At 50.9% G+C, this 21,287-nt stretch overlaps 1 protein-coding gene across 1 annotated transcript in view; it reads left to right on the forward strand.

Annotated features, from left to right (window-relative positions):
* Positions 1-21,287, forward strand: part of FMNL3 (formin like 3) — a 52,350-nt gene that overhangs the window by 15,304 nt on the left and 15,759 nt on the right. Inside the window, exons 2-5 of the mRNA XM_052639416.1 lie at positions 16,012-16,095; positions 17,214-17,294; positions 17,563-17,639; positions 20,927-21,010. Of these exons, the coding sequence (XP_052495376.1) occupies positions 16,012-16,095; positions 17,214-17,294; positions 17,563-17,639; positions 20,927-21,010 (326 nt within the window). The remainder of the gene's footprint in view (positions 1-16,011; positions 16,096-17,213; positions 17,295-17,562; positions 17,640-20,926; positions 21,011-21,287) is intronic.

Below are 21,287 nucleotides of genomic sequence, written 5' to 3' on the forward strand. Positions count from 1 at the left end.
TAGCTGCACCTGGCCTTAGTTGTGACATGTGAGAGGCACATGGACTCTTGTGGCTTTGTTTCCCTGTGGCATGTGGGGTCTTAGTTCTCCAACCAGGGATCAAACCCGTGTCCCTGCATTGGAAGGCAGATTCTTAGCCACTGGACTACTATGGAAGTTCCAAAAGTAGAATTTTTAAATGTCTGATTGTGTGACCATTCATTTATTCACTCAACACAAATGTATTGAGTGTTAGCATTTTAGACATTAGGGGTCCCACAGTGAAGAAGAGACAGAGGGACTTGGCCCATGGATGTCATATTGTTGGTGGGGGCAGTGATCAACACATACACAGGTCTGTATGGAATGCTGAGTAGGCACAAGTGCCATGAAGAAAAAGAAGCTAAAGGGGTAGAGAGGAAGAGCAGCAATATTTTAGCAAAGTGGCAGTTTGGGGAGTTGAAGTACAAGAGAAAAGTGAAATAGTGAAGACAACTCTCTGTGGACTCTGGATCCCAGCTCCTGCGAGGCCCCCAGGGCAGGGGGGTCCCTGGGCAGCACAGCCCGTCTGGGCAGGGTCCAGTCCACGCTGCCCATCCAGGGGCTTGGCTGGTTCCTAGCCCCAGGTGGGCCCAGTCAGAGCCTGTGGTTGCCTCTTCCTGGCTCCACTTGTCAGAACTGTCTGCAGGGCCGGGCAGGGTGCTGATTAACCGTAAATAGATACTTGTCTTTTCAGGGCTCCTCAAGCCTGATTCTCTTAAGATTTCCTGAAGTCATTGTGTGTTCTTGGCTAGAGGAGGGCTAAGGAGTCTGGCCTGGAAAGCTATAAGCGGTGTTGGGGTTCCTTCAGCCTGGGAATGCTGCCCAGCCAGGCCTTTTTTCAGGACCCTGGGGCTCCACGGATTTGGAATTGAATCCCAGCTCTGCCATTTATTAGCTCCATGACCTTGGGCCAGTGCTGTAACTTCCTTGAGCCTCAGTTTCTGTGTTTGTCTAATCAGGATAAGAGTACTTGGCTTCTAGGGATTTTAGGAGACTTAAATAACATTTAAGGGTCCAGGGCAGTGTCTGGCGTGGTGGGTGCTCAGTACATTTTAAGTAGAAATATTATTCTCAGTCCACCAACCTCTTCAAGTCAGGGCTGCTAAATCGCTTCAGTTGTGTCCGACTCTTCGCAACCCCATGGACTGTAGCCCACCAGGCTCCTCCATGGGCTTCTCCAGGCAAGAATACTAGAATGGGTTGTTGTCGCCCTTCTCCAGGGATCATCCCGACCCAGGGGTCAAACCAGTGTCTTTTATGTCTCCTGGTTTGGCAAGTGGGTTCTTTACCACTAGCAACACCTGGGAAGCCCTCAAGTCAGGGATCTGGTATTTATTGAGAAATACGGATTGTTGTTGATGGTTAAGAGGCTGGTTCTATGTGCCTCAAAGTTGTAAAATCACTGAATTGCATACCACGCATTAATCACCTTGCTTTCCTTCTTGATGTTGTTGCTTTCCTTCTTGATGTTGCTTTCCTTCTTGATGTTGTTGACCTCTCCACAGGCCTTAGGACCTCTAGGAACCAATGTAGCCCTTGGCCTGTCCTTTAGCACCTTTCATCTCTAGTGTAGCCATGGAAGGAACTTGAAGAGGCTTGAAGGCATTTACCAAGGCTAGAATAACCAGCCTAGGCCTACTGAGGTCCAGACCTGTGCTCCTGGGACTGTACTGAACTCTGGGATGATGGTGGCTCATTTGCAGACTGAAGGGGTCACAGACTCCCTTTCTTCTCAAAACCTGCCTCAGAATGATGCCCAGATAATGTTCTAGAACAGATGGATGAGAGATAGCTAAGTGGGAAAGAGCATCTTTGTTTGAATCTTCTGTGTCCAGAGTATGCTTAGGCCCCTTTGGACAGATTTCTGGTTTATGGTTGTGGTTATTTTGTTTTCACTTGCTGCTCAGCAGAATCAGCATCACACAAACACTCATTATCCTCAGCCCCTTGGCAGTCAGGGCACTTGGTAAATCCCTTGTAAAGTGCTCACGTTTGCAGATTATTTTCTGATGCATCTGGCATGAGTTCCAGATTGATGGTCCAGTAGCAGCTATAAATCGCTCCCTTTGGGCTTGCCTAATTACTGCTGGCATCGTGGGTGAGTAAGGGATTAAGAGTCTCTTCTGCATTTATGGGGCAGCAGGTCCTGGTGAGCTCCCAAAGCATTTATCTGTCATTTCCCCAGAATACCCTTGTTAAAATTGGGAGCAAAACGTCAGGAGTTGAAGGGTCGACGGCTAGACAGTGTCTGGTGGCATTAGGCTTCTCGGTTGATTCCCTCCAGGAATTGTAAAGAAACCATCTAGTATTTGTTGCCTATGGATGACTGTAGGGAAATGTCAGGTGGTGTCACAGTGTTATAAAACACTGCTGGCTGCTTCTGATTGTCTCAGAGGCAAGAGGGCAGACAGGCTACTCCGGCCTTATCCCGCCACGGCTAGGTAAAGAGTCACTCAGTACTCTGGAGGGCTTCTGAGGCTTTGAAGGTGTCATCTTCCTTGCGTGGAGACGAAGAAGGGAGAGGAATGCTATACCAGTGCTCAGAGCCTCCTGAGTGCAGTGTGGTGTTCATTCACTCAGCAAGCATTTACTAAGCACTTAGGATTGTGTTAAGTGCCAGAGAAATAAAGATGACCGAGCCAGTGTCTGCCCCCAGGAGTTCAGTCTGAAGGGGAAGACAAACACATTAACATCTAATTGCAGACTTCAGCTTGGGAAATGCGACTGTGTAGAAAGGCAGGAGCAGCTGGGCAGCGCAGAACAGGGCTTGGGGAATGCTGCCTATAGGAGGAAATCTCTGCTGGCTAAAAGGATAATTAGGAGCTGGAGAGAAGTGTGGAGGAGAAAGCATTCCGGGTAGAGGGGCAGCGTCCAGGCGAGACAGAGCGTAATGTGCTCAGAGAATCCTTCTGGAGCTGCTTGGGGCTTTTGGAGAAAAAGGTGTGTAAGGCAGACAGTGGTGAAAGGACTTTGACTGTTCTGTGGATGGGCTTCCCTGGTGTCTCAGACAATAAAGGATTTGCCTGCAATGCAGGAGACTTGGGTTCAATCCCTGGGTTGGGAAGATCCTCTGGAGGAGGACATGGCAACCCACTCTGGTACTCTTGATGGGAGAATCTCATGGACAGAGGAGCCTGGCAGGCTACAGTCCATGGGGTTGCAAAGAGTCGGTCACAACTGAGCAACTAAGCACAGCACAGCGGATGAACCGCATGTCGTGCTTTTGGTAGGAGGGTGGCACGGTCAGGTTTTGAGGTGTCAGTGTGGCAGCCATGGGAGGGGAATCAGTTGGAGGTCAACAGCCAAGTGGATGCCTGACAGTGTGGTGATGCTGGTGGCAGCCCGAACTAGGGCTGGTTTGCGTGGTAGAGACTCAGCAAATAGTTTAAAAGGTTAAATTTAGGGAGCTCGATGGATCAAATTTGATATTGGAAAGGTGGAGATAAGCAGGAAAGGAGGAATTCCGGATGGCACTCAGATTTCTAGCTTGAGATAGAAATGCATATTTGAGAGAGTCATTGGTGTCTTCCCAGGTGGTACTAGTGGTAAAGAACCCTCCTGCCAATGCAGGAGACATAATAAGACATGTGGGTTGCGGGTTTGATTCCTGAGTTGGGAAGATCCCCTGGAGGAGGGCACGGCAACCCACTCCAGTATTCTTGCCTGGAGAATCCCATGGACAGAGGAGCCTGGCGGGCTACAGTCCATGCGGGTGCACAGAGTCGAACACAACTGAAGCGACTCAGCGTGCACGGTGTCTATGGGTCAAATAAAATTTGGGGCTTAAACATTCTCATGCCTCTCTCTATATTCCCATAGACAGCACAGCCATTTAGTGTGTCTGGGAGGGACAACTCCAGGGACTTCTGCAAAGTCACAAGTGGAGAAACAAAGTTGTGGAGAAAAGTAGTTAGCTGAGGGGACCGAAAACAGAGATTTGTGGTTAATCAAACCTCAGCTTTGCAGACCACAGGTTTAACCTGAGGAAGTCAGGAGACAATGGGGAAGTGAGGGACTTGAGATAAGGTGGAACGCTAAAAACAACTTTCTTTGAAAAATCTCATTCAAAAGATCACTCAGCAGAGCACCTTAGTCAGTCAGTGACTCAATTCTTTCTCCCCAAACTCTGGTCCCAGCTTTCCTATGAATCCTCTGGGTGGCCATTGGTATTTTCAGTCTTTCAAAGGGGTGCGTGTGCACCTGCTCTAACCTAGAAAATCAGTAAACATGTAAGTAAATATATTTAACCTGTATTGTTCAGCTGCATGTATAGACTCTGTCTTTTGTGTATTTTAAAGTACTGTGAAATTATGTTTTATGTATGGGCTTAGAAGCTGTCTTTGAATCACCTGCAACTCCTGGAGTTGCTCATCCCAGTTACCATTTATAGAGCCCTTCTCCTGGGCCAGGCCACATGCAAAATACTTTCCGTTCATTCATCCCTTCACTGAATTCTTGTAGGAGGTAGAGATTGTGATTCACATTTTATAGATGAAGAAACTGAAGTTCAGAGAAGTCTAGTAACCTTCCCACTGTCTCATGAAAAGTACCAGGACTCAAATCTAGGTTCTCCCTGTTCCGAAGCCCATGCCGTTATTTATAGATGGCTCTGAATGTTTAAAATGCCATTCAGATATGAAGGAATTGTCACTGGTGGTATCCTAGAGGGAGTCCCCATGGCTTTCTGCTCTGCATGGTGTCCCTCTTCCTGTGAGACAGAAGCCTTGAACTTCAGGTGTCCGGCACACATACCTCGTTCAGCTAGTTTCATCCAGTCTTGCTGGACAGGGAAGCACTGTTTAATGATCAACCAAAGTCACACAAATCCAGGTGGGCCTTTCCAAGTTAGAAATGGAGATTTGATTTCTTTGAAAGGAGATGGCAAGATATGGCAGAAAAAGGCATGTCCTGTCAAAAGTTCTGTTGGAGGCCACATATCTGGGTGTGAATCTCGGTTCTGCCTCATTCAGTATGACTTCAAGGCAGTTGGTCTCAGATTCTTAATTCTCTCACCAGTTAAACAGGCAGAACACCACGTAACCTCCACGGGTTACTGAGAGCAGTGACAAAGTGCCTGGCATGTAACAGACGCTCAGTAATGTTTTCCTCCCCATCTGTGGCCCTGAGTGATTATGACACCTAGAATGCCAGACGTCGAGAGAAGCAGACAAGATTCAGAGTCTCTCTGGGTCAAGGGGTGGGAACTCTTAGGAGGCTGCCTCTAAACAGGTGTTTTTTTTTTTTCTGGCTGGAAGATCAAATGAGATACAAAAAAGCTGGGACACTCAAAAATGGGGTAGGGGGTGTGGGCAGTCATGACCCCTGTGTCAAGCTCTGGCCTTAACAAGTATGAGGGAGGGACAATGTTGGGAAGGTGGGTTGTAGATCAAGAGCAGACTGGGGTCTTTATGTTTCCTCCCCAAAGAGGCGAGGTGTCCCGAGGCACTGAGACGGACCCCCATTTGAGAGCAACTGAAAAAGCCAGGGGGGATCAAAGACTCGTAGTGTCTCTCCCCAGCTGATATGACTGGTGCTGGGCCTCAGTTTGTCCTTCCATAAGGCAGGAGCCATGCCTCTCCCACGTGTAGTCTGGATGTAGGAAGGGATTCATTAGGTTTTATGACTTGATGATAAGCTCCTGGATTTATAACGAGACTCCTGGAAATCCAGACCCAGTGGTACTGGGTGGGGCGGAGTGCTGTCCCCAGCCGGCCACGTGGGCAACTCACAACACCTATTGGGCTTCTTCTGTATGTCAGATTGTCTAGGAACATGTGAGATCAAGGAAAAGTCCATGCCCTCAGGAAGCTTACAGTCTAGTTCAAGAAATAATACAGAATGTGAAAGATGAGTAGTAATATGGGAGTGAAATTTTTTTTTTCATGAAATCTTACAATTAAAAGATCTAGCATAGAGCTCAGACCAAAGTAGATATTTATAAGCCATACTTTTTCCTTTTTTGGGTAAACATATAAGAGTTATTGCCAGACAAAACAAGACTTCCAGTTGGCACAGTGTATGGTGCCTCGAAGACACTAAAGGGATGATGGAGTGTAATTGTGGATGGGAAGCGAGGGCAGTAGCCCTGCAGAAGTTCAAGGCACGGAGTGTGCAGAGGTCTGGGTTGTTTGAAGGGGGCTTCATGAGGCACCTTGATCATATTAATCCTGAAGGGTGCATACAATCTGAAAAGGTTCAGAGAAAGGCTAAAACAATTGGTTGCCTCAGAGGAGGCATTGTGTGAGAATACAAAGTCAGGGTCAAACCTGGGTTCAAATCCCAACTCCATCATGTACTAGCTGTGTGACCTTGGGAAAGTTCCTTGGCCTGCCTTTCCGAGGTTTTTTTTCCTCACTTGTAAAATAGGAATGATTTTGGTCCTAACTCCATAGGCTAGTTGTAAGAATTAAATGAAATAATTTATATAGAGTTCTTATTTCAGTTTTGTCAATAAATGTTCTCGGCTTTTGTCATTATTCCGTTTTTCATTTTAATAGTAGTGTCATTAGTATCCTAGTCATGCCCAGTGATTTACCTTAGTTCCTGGGACCTGTGTCATCTGGCCATTCCCTGCCTGCTGTAATTTCCTCAAATATGCTTTTGTTCCGTTATTGCAGATCACTTGGAGACTCCTGGACTTTTTATGGTGTTTTGTACTTCTGTGTACTTGCAAATGCCATGTCCTTGCCTAGAATATCACCATCTTCCCCTGCTTCATTGCTTTTGCCTAACTTCTTCCTGCTTGATGTTTTCAGAGTAAATCCTATAGCGTTTCTTCCAGGAAGCCTTACTTGACTGCTCTGTTCCGTTGCCTCCCTGGGATCCCACGGTGCCACATGCTGCTGTTTGACGGCAGTACGGTGTGTACCCGTCCCTGGCTTGCTGATCTACCTTGCCCTCTGGATATAAACTTTCTGAATGTAGGGATCCTACCTTATTTATTTTTATATTTCCAGCTCCTAGCTTAGTGACTGGCATATAGTTATTTTCTGCTAATTGTTGAATAAGAAATCCAAGCCAAAAACAAACAAAAAACCAAGAAGAACACAGCTAACTTTATGTGTAACATTTATTACCTAGTTCTGATTTAAATGCTTTATGTATACTAACTTATTTAATTGTCATACCAACCTTAAGAAGTAGGTACTATTTGTACCTCCATTTTACAGATGAGGAAACTGAGGCTCATAGAAATTAAATAACTCTTCCAAGGCCACACTAGTAAGTGGTGGAACCAAAATTCATACTAGGGCAGTGTAGCTCCTCATTCTGTGGTTTAGCCACTCTTTGAGATTTGTGATATTTATTGAACGCCCAAGAAAAAGTGAAGAGACATTAGCTGTGCATCACAACTCCATGAACACATGCTAAAAGCATTAGGGAATGTGTGGAGACACTTTTAGGGGAGAGTGTAAACCTTCCCACTCTTACTTATGACAGATTTGCTAGAGAAGGTGGAATTTCTCCTGTTGTGAACTGGATGAGGGGCATGGCTGGCAGCTGGGAAGGAGATGATCTCTGAGGATGATGGAGGAGAAATCTTAGGGAATGAATAAAGAGTATATGTCTGGGGAAATTCAATTTGCTCAATCTTTATTGAGCACCTACTGCAGTGATCAACAAGCTGGTGATGATGATGGCCTGTGCTCAGGAGCTTGTGGTCTAGCAGACTTTAAGATGCGTCTGGTTAGACAGTCAGTCAGGGGACTGTCTTAGACTTATAACATGAACTGAAAGACAGAGTTGAAACCCAATGAGAAGTGGGAATTTGCTGCGGGAGAAGCAACATATAAGGAAAGTGATTTGGGCTGTAGCTCATAATGCAGATTATAAGACCAGAAATAGCAAGGACAATTGTGAGAAGTTGGATAATCCCCTCCAAAAATAACCAGGGACTGAACAAAGGACTTGGTGATGGATGCGGTAGTAGCAGGATCAATCAGTTATTTATTAAGCACCTGCGCATGATTCAGAGAAGGATAAGGCATGACCCCTCCCCTCCAGTAGCTGTATTCTAGTTGAAATAAAGGAAACACACACATGAAAATGCACTGTATGACCTCATTCAATTTGTGTTGAGATCCACAGTATCAGTGACCAGGTATTTTCTTTCTCTTTGCTTCACTCATCTGGATTTCATTTCTAAGGTCACCTCATTTTCCAGAATAGCTGCTGAAGTTCCAGTTATTGTCTCTGCATTCCAGGCAGCTGGAAGCAGAAAGGAGAAAAAAAGGTATACTCTCTCCCTTTAATGATACTGCTCAGAAGTTATACTCACTACTTCTGTTCACAAACCACATGGTCACATAGCCACATCTGAATGCTAGGAAAGATGAGAAATATATTAATTCTTTGTATTACAAAAAAATTTTTTTTTCTGAAGTTGATTTACAATGTGTTAATCTCTGCTGTACAGCAGAGTGACTCAGTTATACACATATATACGTTCTTTTTATATTCTTTATTGAATTTAGTTCCCTGTGCTATTCAGTAGGACCTTGTTGTTTATAGAAATGTATTAACTCTGGTTTGCTAAGTGCTCAGCTAAGCATTGGAGGTTCATTAATAAGGAAGGTGAGAAGAGGCTGGGGATAACAAGCAGGTCTCCGCCTTATCATTCTTCACATATAATTATGCTTTGGAGCTCAGAAGAGGGACTGAGCTATGTCGGGTAGTCACAGAGTTGGATTTCGAGTCCAGTGGTAATAGGCAGGGATTCAGAAGACTGCGGAAACGTAAGTTACAAGTGAATCCTATGACTAGAGTAGCTGCTCCTAGAGAACCCAGGAGACAATGAGCTGGTTAGAGATGCTGCGGCCAACCTGGAAAAAGTCTTAGCTCTGAAGCTCGCTCTTATCTAAGATGCTGAGAACAGTCAGCCAAGGAGTTTAGGCTTTTTTGTGTAAATGGTAAGGAGTCAGAGATTTCTGAACTGAAAAGAAGCATAATTTATCTTACGTGCTAGGAAGTTTGGAAATTCCATCCACATGCAGGCTGGAAGCAGGGATGCCAGCTAGAAGTTTATCCCAGAAGGTCAGGCGTGTACTAGGGCCTGTCTGATGGTGGCCATGGGAGGGGGAGAAAAGGTATGGATGAGAGACCCTGGGAGGGGCACACTTGGGTCCTAGTGAGTAATGGCCTGTGGTCCGAGGAGAGAGAGGAAAATGTCTTTTGTGGGGTGTAACCCCAGAAATGTTGTGTCCTCTCTGAGGTAGCGCTGCCTAAGGGCTCCCCCTGCGGGAAGGCAGAATATGGTGAAGAGAAGGGTCAACCTTGGTTGGCTACACGGACAATGTGAGTCTGCCCCAAGATGCCTTGGCTTTGGAAAAGCCAGCGGCCCCCAGCAGAATAGTTTCCATTCTGCGTAACTGGGGAGTGTGTGGGTCTGGCTAACCGCGAGGAGGGGCTGAGGAGCCAGCAGACAGATCAAGTTGCTGTGGCAGTGGTGTTTTTAAGCTGGGGCTCGGGGCCCGTAGCTAACAAGAGTTCTTCTATCCGAGATTGTATGCTTCTTGACTGAGTAGGCCAAGAGGGCGTCCTTAGCCAGGGCCAGGTTACCTGCCCAGGTTACCTGATGTCAGGTGTAAGGCCGACGGCGTGGCAGAGAGTAGAGCTAGGGGGCTTTGCTGGCGCTGGGGACCTGACTGACTTCCTGCACCAGTTCAGGATCCAAGGTGGGAGTCGACCATGGTGAGGAGGAGGCCTCGGGGTACAGTTGTATTTGGATAAAGCCACCTCTTCATTTGATTGACAACGGCCTTCCAGGACCTCGCCTTTACCCGACTTCCCTGGTGTGAGTTGCGGAGCTCAGCCTGAGACATCTGGCAAATCCATCTCTTTTTCCTCCAGCCTGCTCAGGGACTTGGCCCGTAACTGCTCAGCAAGTCATTTCTGGTTATAGAGTCATCAGTGACCACAGAAACACGTTCTCCAGACAGGGCTCTGAAAGCTGGCTTTTCTCTGGTAGCTTGTCCCCAAAGTGATAGCTTCAAGCAAACAGAACCAGAAAGTCAGCTCAAAGCCGCTACAGACACTTAAGTCAAGGAGCACCCACTTTTCCGATGTCTCGTCATGAGGCACTATGGTGAATTTCCCGCAAGTCTAGTCGGGCAGCTCAGGCCTCGAAGAAACCGTGTGTGTGGTGAGCTGTGTCAGACGCGTGAGCTCCTGTGCTGGGGCTGCACATGGAGGGAGGGGAGGAGGCGGGGGAGCTGCTCTGTTGAGGCTGTGGGATTTGGCGGCACCAGGGCTCCAGGCCTCGCATCTAGGGAGGTGACTGCTCCCGGTCCACTCCTTTCTATTCTACCCCACTCCAAGTGTTCACCCCACTCCATCATGGGCAGGGCTCCCTCTTCCTCCAGCCAAGTGTCATGAACTGTTCTCATGATTTCCTTTCTGCCGCAGGGCACTTCTCCCAGAGCCTTTCCCAGTTGACTCGGGCTCATTCCAGGCTCTGTCTGTGTCATGTTATCTTCTCCAAACCTGAGCTCTGAAAAGAAGGATGGGAGGGAGGAAAGTGAGGAGAGCCATCCTGAGCTTCATCTCCTAGGTTGGCCGCAGAGCCTGGCTCGGCCTGTCTGCGGGGGCTGTGTTGAGACCTGGCTGCCGAGCCGGCCCACTTCCTCCCTGCACTACACCCACTGGTCACAGGGCTGGGGAAGCTGTGCTTCCCATATCTGGACCTTCTTAATTTTAGCTCTTGGACCTTTGCTCAAACACTCTGATTTTTTTAATTTCCTTTTGCCAATATTGTAGTTTTGGGGGGCAGTTGGAAGAAGCTGTGCTGAAAGAGTGAGATAAACAAACAGTGACGCAGAGGCGGTGGCAGCGTAAGCACCGGGCTGGGCCTGCTGTCTGGGCGGGCCGGGTGGAGGAGGCCTCCCGCCCTGCACACTGGCCAGCTGGCTTGTGTTAAAGCGCTGGCTGAAAATAACTCTCATTGTCTGGGAGCTGCTACCGCGGCAGGGCTGGCTATGGCCGCTGAGGGGGCCGGGGTAGCAGGAATGATGCCTCCCACCTCCTTGGGCTCCTGCCCTTTGGGAGCAGCACCCAGCTGGCCACAGCTGCCCCTACTGCCCACCAAGAGAGACACGTGGAGGGGAGGCCTGGCCACTACTAACCCTAGGTCCATTTGGCGGCTGGGTGTGGACCTCTGTGCCCAGTGTTGCCTGCTTCTCCATTGACTTGGGGGCAGAGATGTTGGTTTGTGAGGGGCTCCTGGTGGGAATATGGTACTCCAGTTGCTCCTCCAGCAGTCTCCTGGACTCCCACACCTCGTACCTCCTCACCACCTCTCCTCTGCCATCCGCATAATGGACTGATCTGCAGATGCCCGTGAGGACTTGCTGGCAGCTGTGACCAGGGGCCAGGGCTCAATAGCATGTGGTGCCTGGGACAGTACCTCATTTCCCCTCTGGGGAGGATCTAGACTCAGCTTCCCAGGGCTCCCTGCCCCACGGGCTGAGCATGGCGACTGCGGCTACCACTCCAGGGAGAAGTGGCCAGCCGTAAGGGCCTCGGTGGGGAGGTGGTTCTGAGAGGGAAAACATTAAGAAAACCACCAACTCACATTCTATATTTGCTCAAAATGAACAGCCCCTGCCTGCCCTTCCTTAAGTCTCCAGAATCCCCTTTGCAGGAACATTTCAGCCATCTCTCTTTCTCTCTCTCTCCTCAGAGGAGCTATGCCATTTTAGCCTCTGATCCTGAAATTTATCATGACTGACTAGGACCAGTAGAGGCAGCTGGGAATTTTGGGTGGTTCCTATCTCTGTTTGTTGGGTTTTCCCCAGGCTTGGCCCAAGGAGACTGGCAGAGGATGGGTGAGTCCCAGCACAGGACCCACAGCTTTGAAGAAAACTCCAGCCCCACCGGCATTTCCCTTCCCCTGCGGTGGGAAGGAAGCGAGGAGGGGCTAACTGGCTGGGGGTGCAGAACAGGAAAGGGAAAGGAACCTCTGTGACCAGAGCCAGCTCCCCCTCCTCTGCTTCTCTGGGGCCAACAGGGTCGTGTGGGGAGAAAGGAAGCCTCGCTGGGGGGACTGGGCCCTTGCTCCCATGGAAGGGGTTGGCCCCTGAGCAGGGTGCTCGGCCTGGCCTCAAACTGGCTGTAAACCAGAGCCGCCTTGCTGGAGAAGCATCAGATCCACCCCTTTCTGCTTCTTCCTGTTATAGGTTTTTATTTTAGACTTCTGGCTGGTTCCCTCTGATTTAGGAATCCGTCCCAGAGTTGCTTTGAGTCTGAGTTCCTCTTCTCCTGTCTCCCTGGAGTCTCCCCCTCCCTTCCCAGGACAGTGATGTTTTACTGCCTCCTAGTCTTAGCAGCGAAGGATCAAAGCAGGGGTGAGGGGTTGCTCTGTCCTCAGAGTGTTGAGAAGCAGAGCGGAAGGAGGAGGGACAGAGGCAGGAATAGAGGACAACCAGGGAGAGGGCAGGTCCTTGGGGCGTCAGAGCATCGCTCAGGGTTTCTAGGAGGAGCGGGGAGGAAAGTGTGTTGAACACCCACAGTGTTCCAGACTTACTCGGACCTAAAGTATTTATCATTTAATCCTCATAAAACCCTGTGAAGTGGTGAGATTATCTCCGTTTTGTGAATGAGCTCTCTGAGGTTCTATGACTCTGAAGAGCTTCAAGTCGATCTGGAGCTCGCTGGTTCCACATCCAGTGTCCTCTGCTCCAAAACAGCCGAGTCTCCTTTCTCTTCAGCGAGGGGCTCTGAGAGGAGTTAGCAAGAACTCAGCCCGGCTTCTGCCTCAAGAGAGCCTGTGGTCTCAGTGGAGCCACAGCAGGAAAATGTCAAGGAAGAAACCTCTGACTGAAACCGGAAGGAAGGTTGGCAGGTTTGCTCCCTGGCTGTCCCCGGAACTCAGGAAGCTGCCCTTCCTCAGGACATTGAGGCCTGCTGGCCTCACACGCAGTATCTGCTGGAAGCAGGGGCCCCGATGCCATGGCCTGGCGGGGAGAGAACTGCCAAACCCTGGCCCTGCCCGTGATGGGTGGCTCCCACCCCCCACAGTCCATGGCTGACTTCTTGTGAGTCTTGGAGGCTGGGGAATTCCCCCACCCACTTCCTTCCCCATCACACTTCAGTTACAAAGGAGAGGAAACTACCCTCACTGCTCAGAAGCGTCACCCAGAGCTCTAGACGGGAGGACGTGGGCCTGTGGTCAGAGCTGCTTCACGCTCCTGCCCCTGGTTTCTGTTTGCTGGCATCCCTCTCTCCTGGACATCTCAAGTCTGGCCAGTTCCCTGAGGTTCCTCTTCCATACTCTTAGGCTGGAGTTCCCAGAGGTGGTGACCCTGCTTCGTCTTTGAAGCCCCAGAGGACCAGACGTTTTCTCAGTGGTTCACCTGGTGGGGAAGTGTGAGGCCCCAGCGGCTGAGGGAGGAAGTTGGTGTAGACGGGATGCGATGTCTGCCACAGCCCGACGAGCTCCCCCTCCCCCTCCCGAGTCGCTCCTCCTCCTCCTCCCCCTCCCGAGTCGTGTGCTTCCAGGGGAGACTACCGTTTTCTGCCTTCAGACAAGGGAGAGAGGCTCAAGAGGACAGTGAAGCCACCTCAGGCGGTGCGCAGAGCCAGAACCAGGCCTGGTCCCACGGGCTCTGCGGGCTGCAGCCTGGCCCTGCTTAGGTGGGAGAACTTGCTCCAGGCCACCTTTGGTCTTCGGTCCCTGTTCTGTGGTGGCCTCCTGCTCCTGTCCTGCTGGCCACTCAGACACGCTGAGATCGGCCCTTAGCAGGGAGGTCCCAGAGAGAACACCTGGGGTTCCATTTGCCTGTCCGGCCAGGCCTGCTCCATCGGCAGTGGGGCGGATTCGGTTAGCCCCTCTTCCCTGCGGAAGCTCAGGCAGACTCACAGAGCGGGAGCAACCATGGGGAGAGGGGTGATGTGGTGGTCCCTTCCCCTTTTTTTCTTGTCTTCTGGGTTTCTAAATTCTTCCATTTCTAAACACTGAACAGAGATCCCAACTCCACTTCCTTTTTCGAGTCATAATGACCCTGTTTCCAGCCAGAAGCTTGGCCCAGAGCTCAGAACCAGAACCTGTTTGTGTTTTTTAATTTATTTATCTTTGGCTGTGCTGGATGTTTGTTGCCGCTCAGGCTTTTCTCTAGTTGCACCGAGCAGGGGCTACTCCCTTGGTTCAGGGCACAGGCTTCACATTGTAGTGTCTTCTCTTGTTGCAAAGCACAGGCTATAGGGCACACAGTCTTCAGGAGTTGCAGCTCAGCCCCCAGGCTCTAGAGCACAGGCTCAGTAGTTGGGGTGCACGGGCTTGGCTGCTCCATAGCACATGGGATCTTCCCGGATCGGGGATCGTTGACCTGTGTCTCCTCCATGGGCAGGCGGATTCTCTACCACTGAGCCACTGAGGAAGCCCCACAGATGGTACCTCTTCACCACAGGTTTACCGTCAACTTACTCTCCACTTGGTGCCTGTCATAGGGTTGGAGATTATTAGGGGTTGGCGATCATATGACTAATGGTACAATCAGTCCTTTAGATGACTGTGTGTGTGTGTGTGTGTGTGTGTGTGTGTAAGTCGCTTCAGTCGCGTCCAACTCTTTGTGACCGTATGGACCATAGCTCACCAGGCTCCAATGTCCTTGGGAATCTCCAGGCCAGAATATTGGAGTGGATTGCCATGCCCTCCTCCAGGGGATCTTCCCGATCCAGGGATCAAACCCACGTCTTTGGTGTCTCCTGAATTGGCAGGCGTGTTCTTTACCACCAGCACCACCTGGAAAGTCCTTGAGCATACAACTGGCTTAATAGTGTGTGTGTAAATAAATACCTAATAAATAGATACATGTAACAGAAATAAATGATGTTTAAGGATTTTCTTTCAATTTCTTAGAAAACAGAGAGCCTACTCCCAGGATACTCTTGCTGTTTTTGGAATAACTCAGAGCTGGTATGACTCCTCAGGACCCCGGGCACATACAATTTGTGTCCCCAGGGACAAGGATATCAAGGGCCCAACAGAGATAAGCCAGGTGGTCGCGCTTTGTTTACCTGGAAATTAGAGCTGAGCTTGGAGCAGTAGGTAAGGGAGAGGGAGATGAGAGGAAGGCCTTACTGTGACCTGCAGCCAAGGCAGCTAGACTGGTTAGAGGAGGGGCTTGGCTGGACCGGAGTGGGAGGGGAGGGGTAAGGAGGGGACAGAAGGGCTGCTGGTCTGGGTGGGGCTTGCCCCTGGATGCCTTGGCTTTCATTCACTTACACCTGTGTTCCTGTATTCATTCAGCAGATGGTAGTGAACAAAATAAAATGACCCCTGGTCTGTCCTGTACTCTCAGCTAGAGTGTCTCAGTGAGGGGCTGGGACACTTCACTGTGTCTTAAATAATTGAGAGCTGTGTCATAAGTAATCAGCACAAATGATTAAAGTACTGAAATCTTGTAAACTGTTTCCTTAAAAACTTGAGCAGTTATCTTCATGTTGATGTTCTGCTCATTCTTGGTGTTCTGGATGTGAAGGAAAGGGTTAGAGTTGCAGCATCTGCACAGGCTATGTATAGGGTGGCTCAGGATTCACCCGGAGTCGGGGTACAAGAAGCCTGCCCAGCTCCCAGGCTGTGGGGGGAAATTGATTGATGTTGTCACTTTAGACTGGTGACTTTCAAACTTTTCTGACCTGTCCCATGTTAAGAAACACATCTTATATTGTGTGTGTTTCATTCATGAAACAAAAACTGTGAAACATTATTTATACTTCCTAATTGCAATCAATTCTGATACCTTAAATTCTTGTTCTGTTTTAATCTCTTCATTCTCATTCAAAATAAAGTTACTCTTGACTGACTACACTGATTCCACAACCTGTGGTTTGGAAAATGCTGCTCAGCCAAACTGAACCAAACGTGAAGGGGAAACAGGAAGATGGTCGTGCCCCTCTGAGCCTTCCTATTCAGCCATGGAATGTCGGGTGAAACCTGAGGGTTCAGGCGTGAGGGAAGCCTGTCAGCCCTATTGACTCAGGTTCTCTCTGTAGAGCTCCATGAACCTGCCTCCCGACAAGGCACGGCTCCTGCGGCAGTACGACAACGAGAAGAAGTGGGACCTCATCTGTGACCAGGTACAGGGTTTGGGACCGGAAGTGAGGCTGGGCACAGCGGCAGGGCCTTGGGCATTAACCGCAGCCCTGGGGTCCCTTGAGGAACCCTGGCCTGGTCTTGGCCTCAGCCCATGCTTATTTCCTCATCTAAAAGCATTTTCCTAACAGACACAAATCATGCGAAGAGTTGACTCATTGGAAAAGACTCTGATGCTGGGAGGGATTGGGGGAGAAGGGGACGACAGAGGATGAGATAGCTGGATGGCATCACTGACTCGATGGACGCGAGTCTGAGTGAACTCCGAGAGTTGGTGATGGACAGGGAGGCCTGGTGTGCTGTGATTCATGGGGTCGCAGAGAGTCGGACATGACTGAGCGACTGAACTGAACTAACAGACACAGGCTGGTAGCCCAAGTTCCCCTTGAGCTCCCACAGAGCACTGTCTTGATTTCTTCCCAGTGAGGTTTGTTGAGCTGTGAGGTCTGCTGTGGAGGAGTTTGGTGGTTTCCCCAGCAGAGCTTGTTTCTGCCTTTCCAACCAGGGTGAGGTCTGTGCCTGGCTGAAGAATCCAAAGTGCCATTTGTCTTTCACTCTGCTCCAGACCTGGTGAATAGCAGCCTTTTCCCCATTACTTACAGGCCTCTAGGAATGAGAAGCCCCGGTCCTCTAGTCTTCTGTTGCCAAATCTCAGAATGTGAGGATTGGAAGCTCTTTCTACATGAAAGTGTTTAGAGCCAGAAGAGAAAAGAGAGATTTTTCAGTTAGCTTAGAATCAAGAACTCACACCTGTGGCCTTGCTTTTTTCCCCTGTGTACATTTGAAGATGACAGATCATGAGTTTTTGAACTCAGACAGGCCTGGCTGCAAGCAACCTCTTAATTTTTAACACAGAAAATTACTTTAGACTCAGGGTTACTGGGTCTACTCAGTAACTCAAAATTACTCATTGAAGGAGAAGATGGCAGCAGAGAAGTACCTGAGGATAAGTCACGGAGGGGAACTTACGGTGTGGGGGATGTTAAGGGCCAGGTGACAGCTTAAGGAGTCCCCTCACATCAGACACTGTGGGCGCCCTGCTTCCTCAGCACTCTTCTCAGAAGCCTGAGTGTCTGCGTGCACACACGTGTTTCCCTCACAGGAACGATTCCAGGTGAAGAATCCTCCCCACACGTACATCCAGAAACTCCAGAGCTTCTTGGACCCCAGCGTAACTCGGAAGGTGAGGTGCGAAGCAGGTAGCCCCATCTTGCTGTCCTTTGCAGTCCTGTGGGGTTTAGGGGCAAGCCCTGTGGCGTGGGTCAGGACTGTTCTGAGCAGCAGGAGCTGGGCTTCTGTGTTCTGGGCTGTGGGGGAGTGGCTGGCTGGAAGCAGATGGAAGGACCATCATCACCCTCTTGGGTGCCTTCCCTTTCCTTTTCTGCCCCTTTTGCTTGTATTGTAAAGTTGACTTGGGGGCCCCCATCAGTGACAGAATCCTACATTCACAGAAATTCAGGAGGAGAGTGCAGGAGTCAACCAAAGTACTGAGAGAGCTGGAGATCTCACTGCGAACCAACCACATTGGGTGAGTCCACCCTTGACCGTCACAGCCTTTCCACCTGGCCGCTTAGGACCCGACATCCACTGAGGAGAGTTTGCCTGTTTATCTTCTTGCTGTGGGGCAGAGCTGCCTCTTGAATGCTTTTTGGTTCCCCAGAGGGCTTCAGACTGTTCCTTTTCTGGCTTTTCTCCCCCTCAGCTCTGCCAGCTGCTGACTGGATGCTGCTGGCAAGCCTGGGGCCTCTCCTGGGGTCCTCAGTCTGTGGCTTTGAGTGGAAGACATTCCCACAGCAGCTGAGACTGGAGTCTGCCTGTGGCCTGGGGCTGGGCCAAGGGAGGCCCAGAGAAGGCTGGGAATGGGGGAATGTATTGCATTGGGTTGCTGAGACCTGGTTTGTGGACTGTTTGGTGCCCAGAAGACTATTTGCTTGATTATAAGACAGTTTTAGTTCATGAGCAGAATCAGCTTCCTGAAACATCAGGGAAGGTCTGAAGCAGGTGGACCAGATGCTGAGTGTCTTCTGTAATCCCAGACCCAGGTCCTGTCAACCTGTTGCCGGGGCCCCTAGAAACTACATGAGTCGTCTTTTTTTTTTTTTTCCCGGAGGAGTGGGGAACCAGGACCTGCTGAGCAGGCACAGGTCTAATGTGTGAGATACAGGGAAAGAGCTACAGTCTTGGATTCGTAAAACTGTAACCAGCCAGGGTAAATATAGTGAAAGTGAGAGGATGAGAGAGAGAGCAAGCGTGCGTGTGTGTGTGTGTGTGTGTGTGTGTGTGTGTGTGTGTACACAAAGGACAGTGAGGGACACCTCACTGTGACAGAGAGCTGCAGGCAGTACTACAGATCTGGCCTGCTCATTGAGAGCTCACAGGAGTGAGAAGTCTAGCCTGGGGTGGAGGCGGGGGTTGCTGGGCAGGTTCCAGCCCCAGAAGCAGGAGTAGAAAGAGCCAAATGACATCATCTGCCTTCCCCTCCCGCCCCGCCTGGGCTTCTAGTGCAGGCTACCTGAATGCAGTCAGCTGCCTCCTGCAGTCATGGGAGAGAACAGGAAAGGGACCATTGCTGGCACAGTCGCTGTGCTTGGTGGTCAGAGCTGGCTTTCACACCTCATCCATGAAGCATGAGCCACACATTGAGAACTGACCAGCTAGGAAATGTGTAACTCAGCCTTCACCTTTATTTGGTGAAGCTCAAGGAAGGAAAAACTGCAGTGGCCCATCAGCTGCCCCACGTGTGAGAGCATGACACAGATGACAGCTCCAAGCTCCACCCTGCAGTCATCCGGAGGGCCTTTACCCCTCCCTGCTTCCTTCTCCCTCACGTCCTCCTCACCGAGTCCTGCTGCGTGAGGAGGGGGCTCTGCTCTTCCCCCGAGAGGGCTGTGGAGCAGTGTGGGACGGTCCCCCCAGCCTTCCGCCTCTACCTGCTGCCGTCCCCTCTGGCCATTGGCCAGGCTCTGAGGCCAGAGCAGCGTGGTTCCCAGGCCCAGGCCTCTCAGCAGCTGGCACACAAGCTAGAGATCCCAACCGGGTCCTTGGTTCCCAGGAGCAGCTCAGCATCTGGCATTTGAGGAGCTCCTGTCATTTGAACTGTGCTCCCCTGGTGGAGTTACGTGGGAAAGCCAGGACGCTTCCTGGATTTCTGGGCAGGAAGAGTGTGTCAGGCTGTCAGGCAGGGCTGTGGGAGCTCCAGGGCGGTGGGAGCCCAGGGCAAGGTAGCAAGAGGGTGATCCTGCCTCCGAAGCAGCCTGATCCGCCCCAGGCCCTTGGAAGATGGGGACTCGGGCCTGGAGCGGGACAGGCTGGGAAGCAGGGTTCCAGAGCTACCCCAGCTCCTCCTCCCCCTGGTTTGTGTTGGTTTCACGGCCTTGCTGAGGTGCCCTTTGACATCTCCTCAAAGTGTCAAGATCCCGAAAATAGCAGTGGAGACTCAGACAGGAAATGAGAAGGGGGCGGGGAGCTGGAGAGCAGACAGACAGGAAACGGGAGGCCTGTCGGCCCCCAGAGAGGAAGCTAACTTCAGGCAGCTCCGGTGTCAGTCAGCCTCCTCCGCCAGAGCTTGCTGCCAGATCTCTGCCGTGCCTGGCGCTTTGGCCCGGCCTCTCTCTGCAGCCCGGGTGTGGCCATCCAACATGGCGCTGGTATCCCAGCTGTGGGGGAGAAGCGGCCTTGGGGGGCTGTTCGGCACAGCTGGCCTAGAAAGAACCCCAGACTCTCAGAGTGAAGAGGGCACAGGAGAGTCAGGGTTTCATCTGGAGAGTTTTCTTTCTCTTGGGGTCCCAGGACAGGAGTGAACCTGTCCTGTAACAATCCTGGGACTTGCTCCTGACTTTCCTTCCAGGGATGTCTCAGTTCGAAAGGCTTGAAGGCAGAAGGGTAGAAGTACCCCGGTCTGTTGTCTGTCTTCCTGCCTCCCAGGTTCAGTCCCTTAGAGGTCACAGCCGTTCCAGAGTTACTTGAGTTCCTGACTGTTCCCCCATCCTTCTCCTGTTCTGCCAGACTCACCCGTGACCACACACAGAAAGCCCACGTATCCCTCTGTTCACTGCTTCCCAAAATACCTTTCCTTGAACTTGGTGGAGAGCCCTTTGGCCCGGATGCCTCTTTTCCAGAGCTCTCTTTGCCCCTCCTTGCCTGTCTTTTAACTGAGACTTCGGTTAAGTTGGGGTGCTCAGTTGTGTCCAACTCTTTGTGACCCTGTGGACTGTAGCCCGCCAGGCTCCTCTGTCGTGGAGATTTCCTGGGCAAGAATGCTGGGGTGGGTTGTCATTTCCTTCTCCAGGGGACCTTCCTGACCCAGGGATCAAACCCACATCTCCTATGTCTCCTGCACGGCAGGCGAGTTCTTTACCTGCTGTGCCACCAGTCAATTTGGGGACCTGCTGGCTTCCGTCAGGCTCAGCTCTGTCCGAGGACTGCAGTAAATGCTCTGTGTAACCCTCAGTTCCTCCCACAAATGTGGCATCAGGAAGGTGTGCCCAGCCTCGTGTTTGACACCAGGAACCCAGGAGATGATGGAGTGGGGGCCCTGGCTCTTGAGGAGGGGCTCCTGAAGGCTGGTCGGGCTGACATGGTACTGGGAGGTCTGCATCTCTCCCCATCTGTGGCTCCCCTGCCTGGGGGAGGTCCAGCCAGGTGACATGGCCGTGGCTGGGTCAGCCACAGGCTTTGATCTTCAGAATTCTCCCAGCCTGGTGCTGAGCTCCAGAGGATCCAAGAGGGGATGTTGTTTCTCAGAGGCACCTTTTGCTGCCCCCTCTCAACCCACTTTATTAGCAGACTCCTCCACTACCTTTCCTTTATCTGCAGGTGGGTGCGGGAGTTTCTGAATGACGAAAACAAAGGCCTGGACGTGTTGGTGGATTACCTATCTTTTGCCCAGTGTTCTGTCATGTGAGTACCACCTGGGACCAGGGCAGGGGGACCAGTGAGGTAGGACACGGCCCCATTCTGCTTTGACTGGAACTGCCAGTAGTGAAGGTGGAATGGGAACCCCAGGCAACAGTGTGGGCACGGGCAGGTGGCCACGGGGCTGTCTGATGTCAGTGAAGAGTGCCAGGTGCCTGGAGCAGAAGGTGCGTTTTGGGGAGCAGAAGGCAAGTTGTGGAAGGGCAGCTCAGGACCCTAACCCAGAAGACCCAGACTCCATGCTGGGAGCTGCCCAAGGAGG

Source organism: Budorcas taxicolor, chromosome 5, assembly GCF_023091745.1.
Source record: "Budorcas taxicolor isolate Tak-1 chromosome 5, Takin1.1, whole genome shotgun sequence".
NCBI lineage: Eukaryota > Metazoa > Chordata > Mammalia > Artiodactyla > Bovidae > Budorcas > Budorcas taxicolor.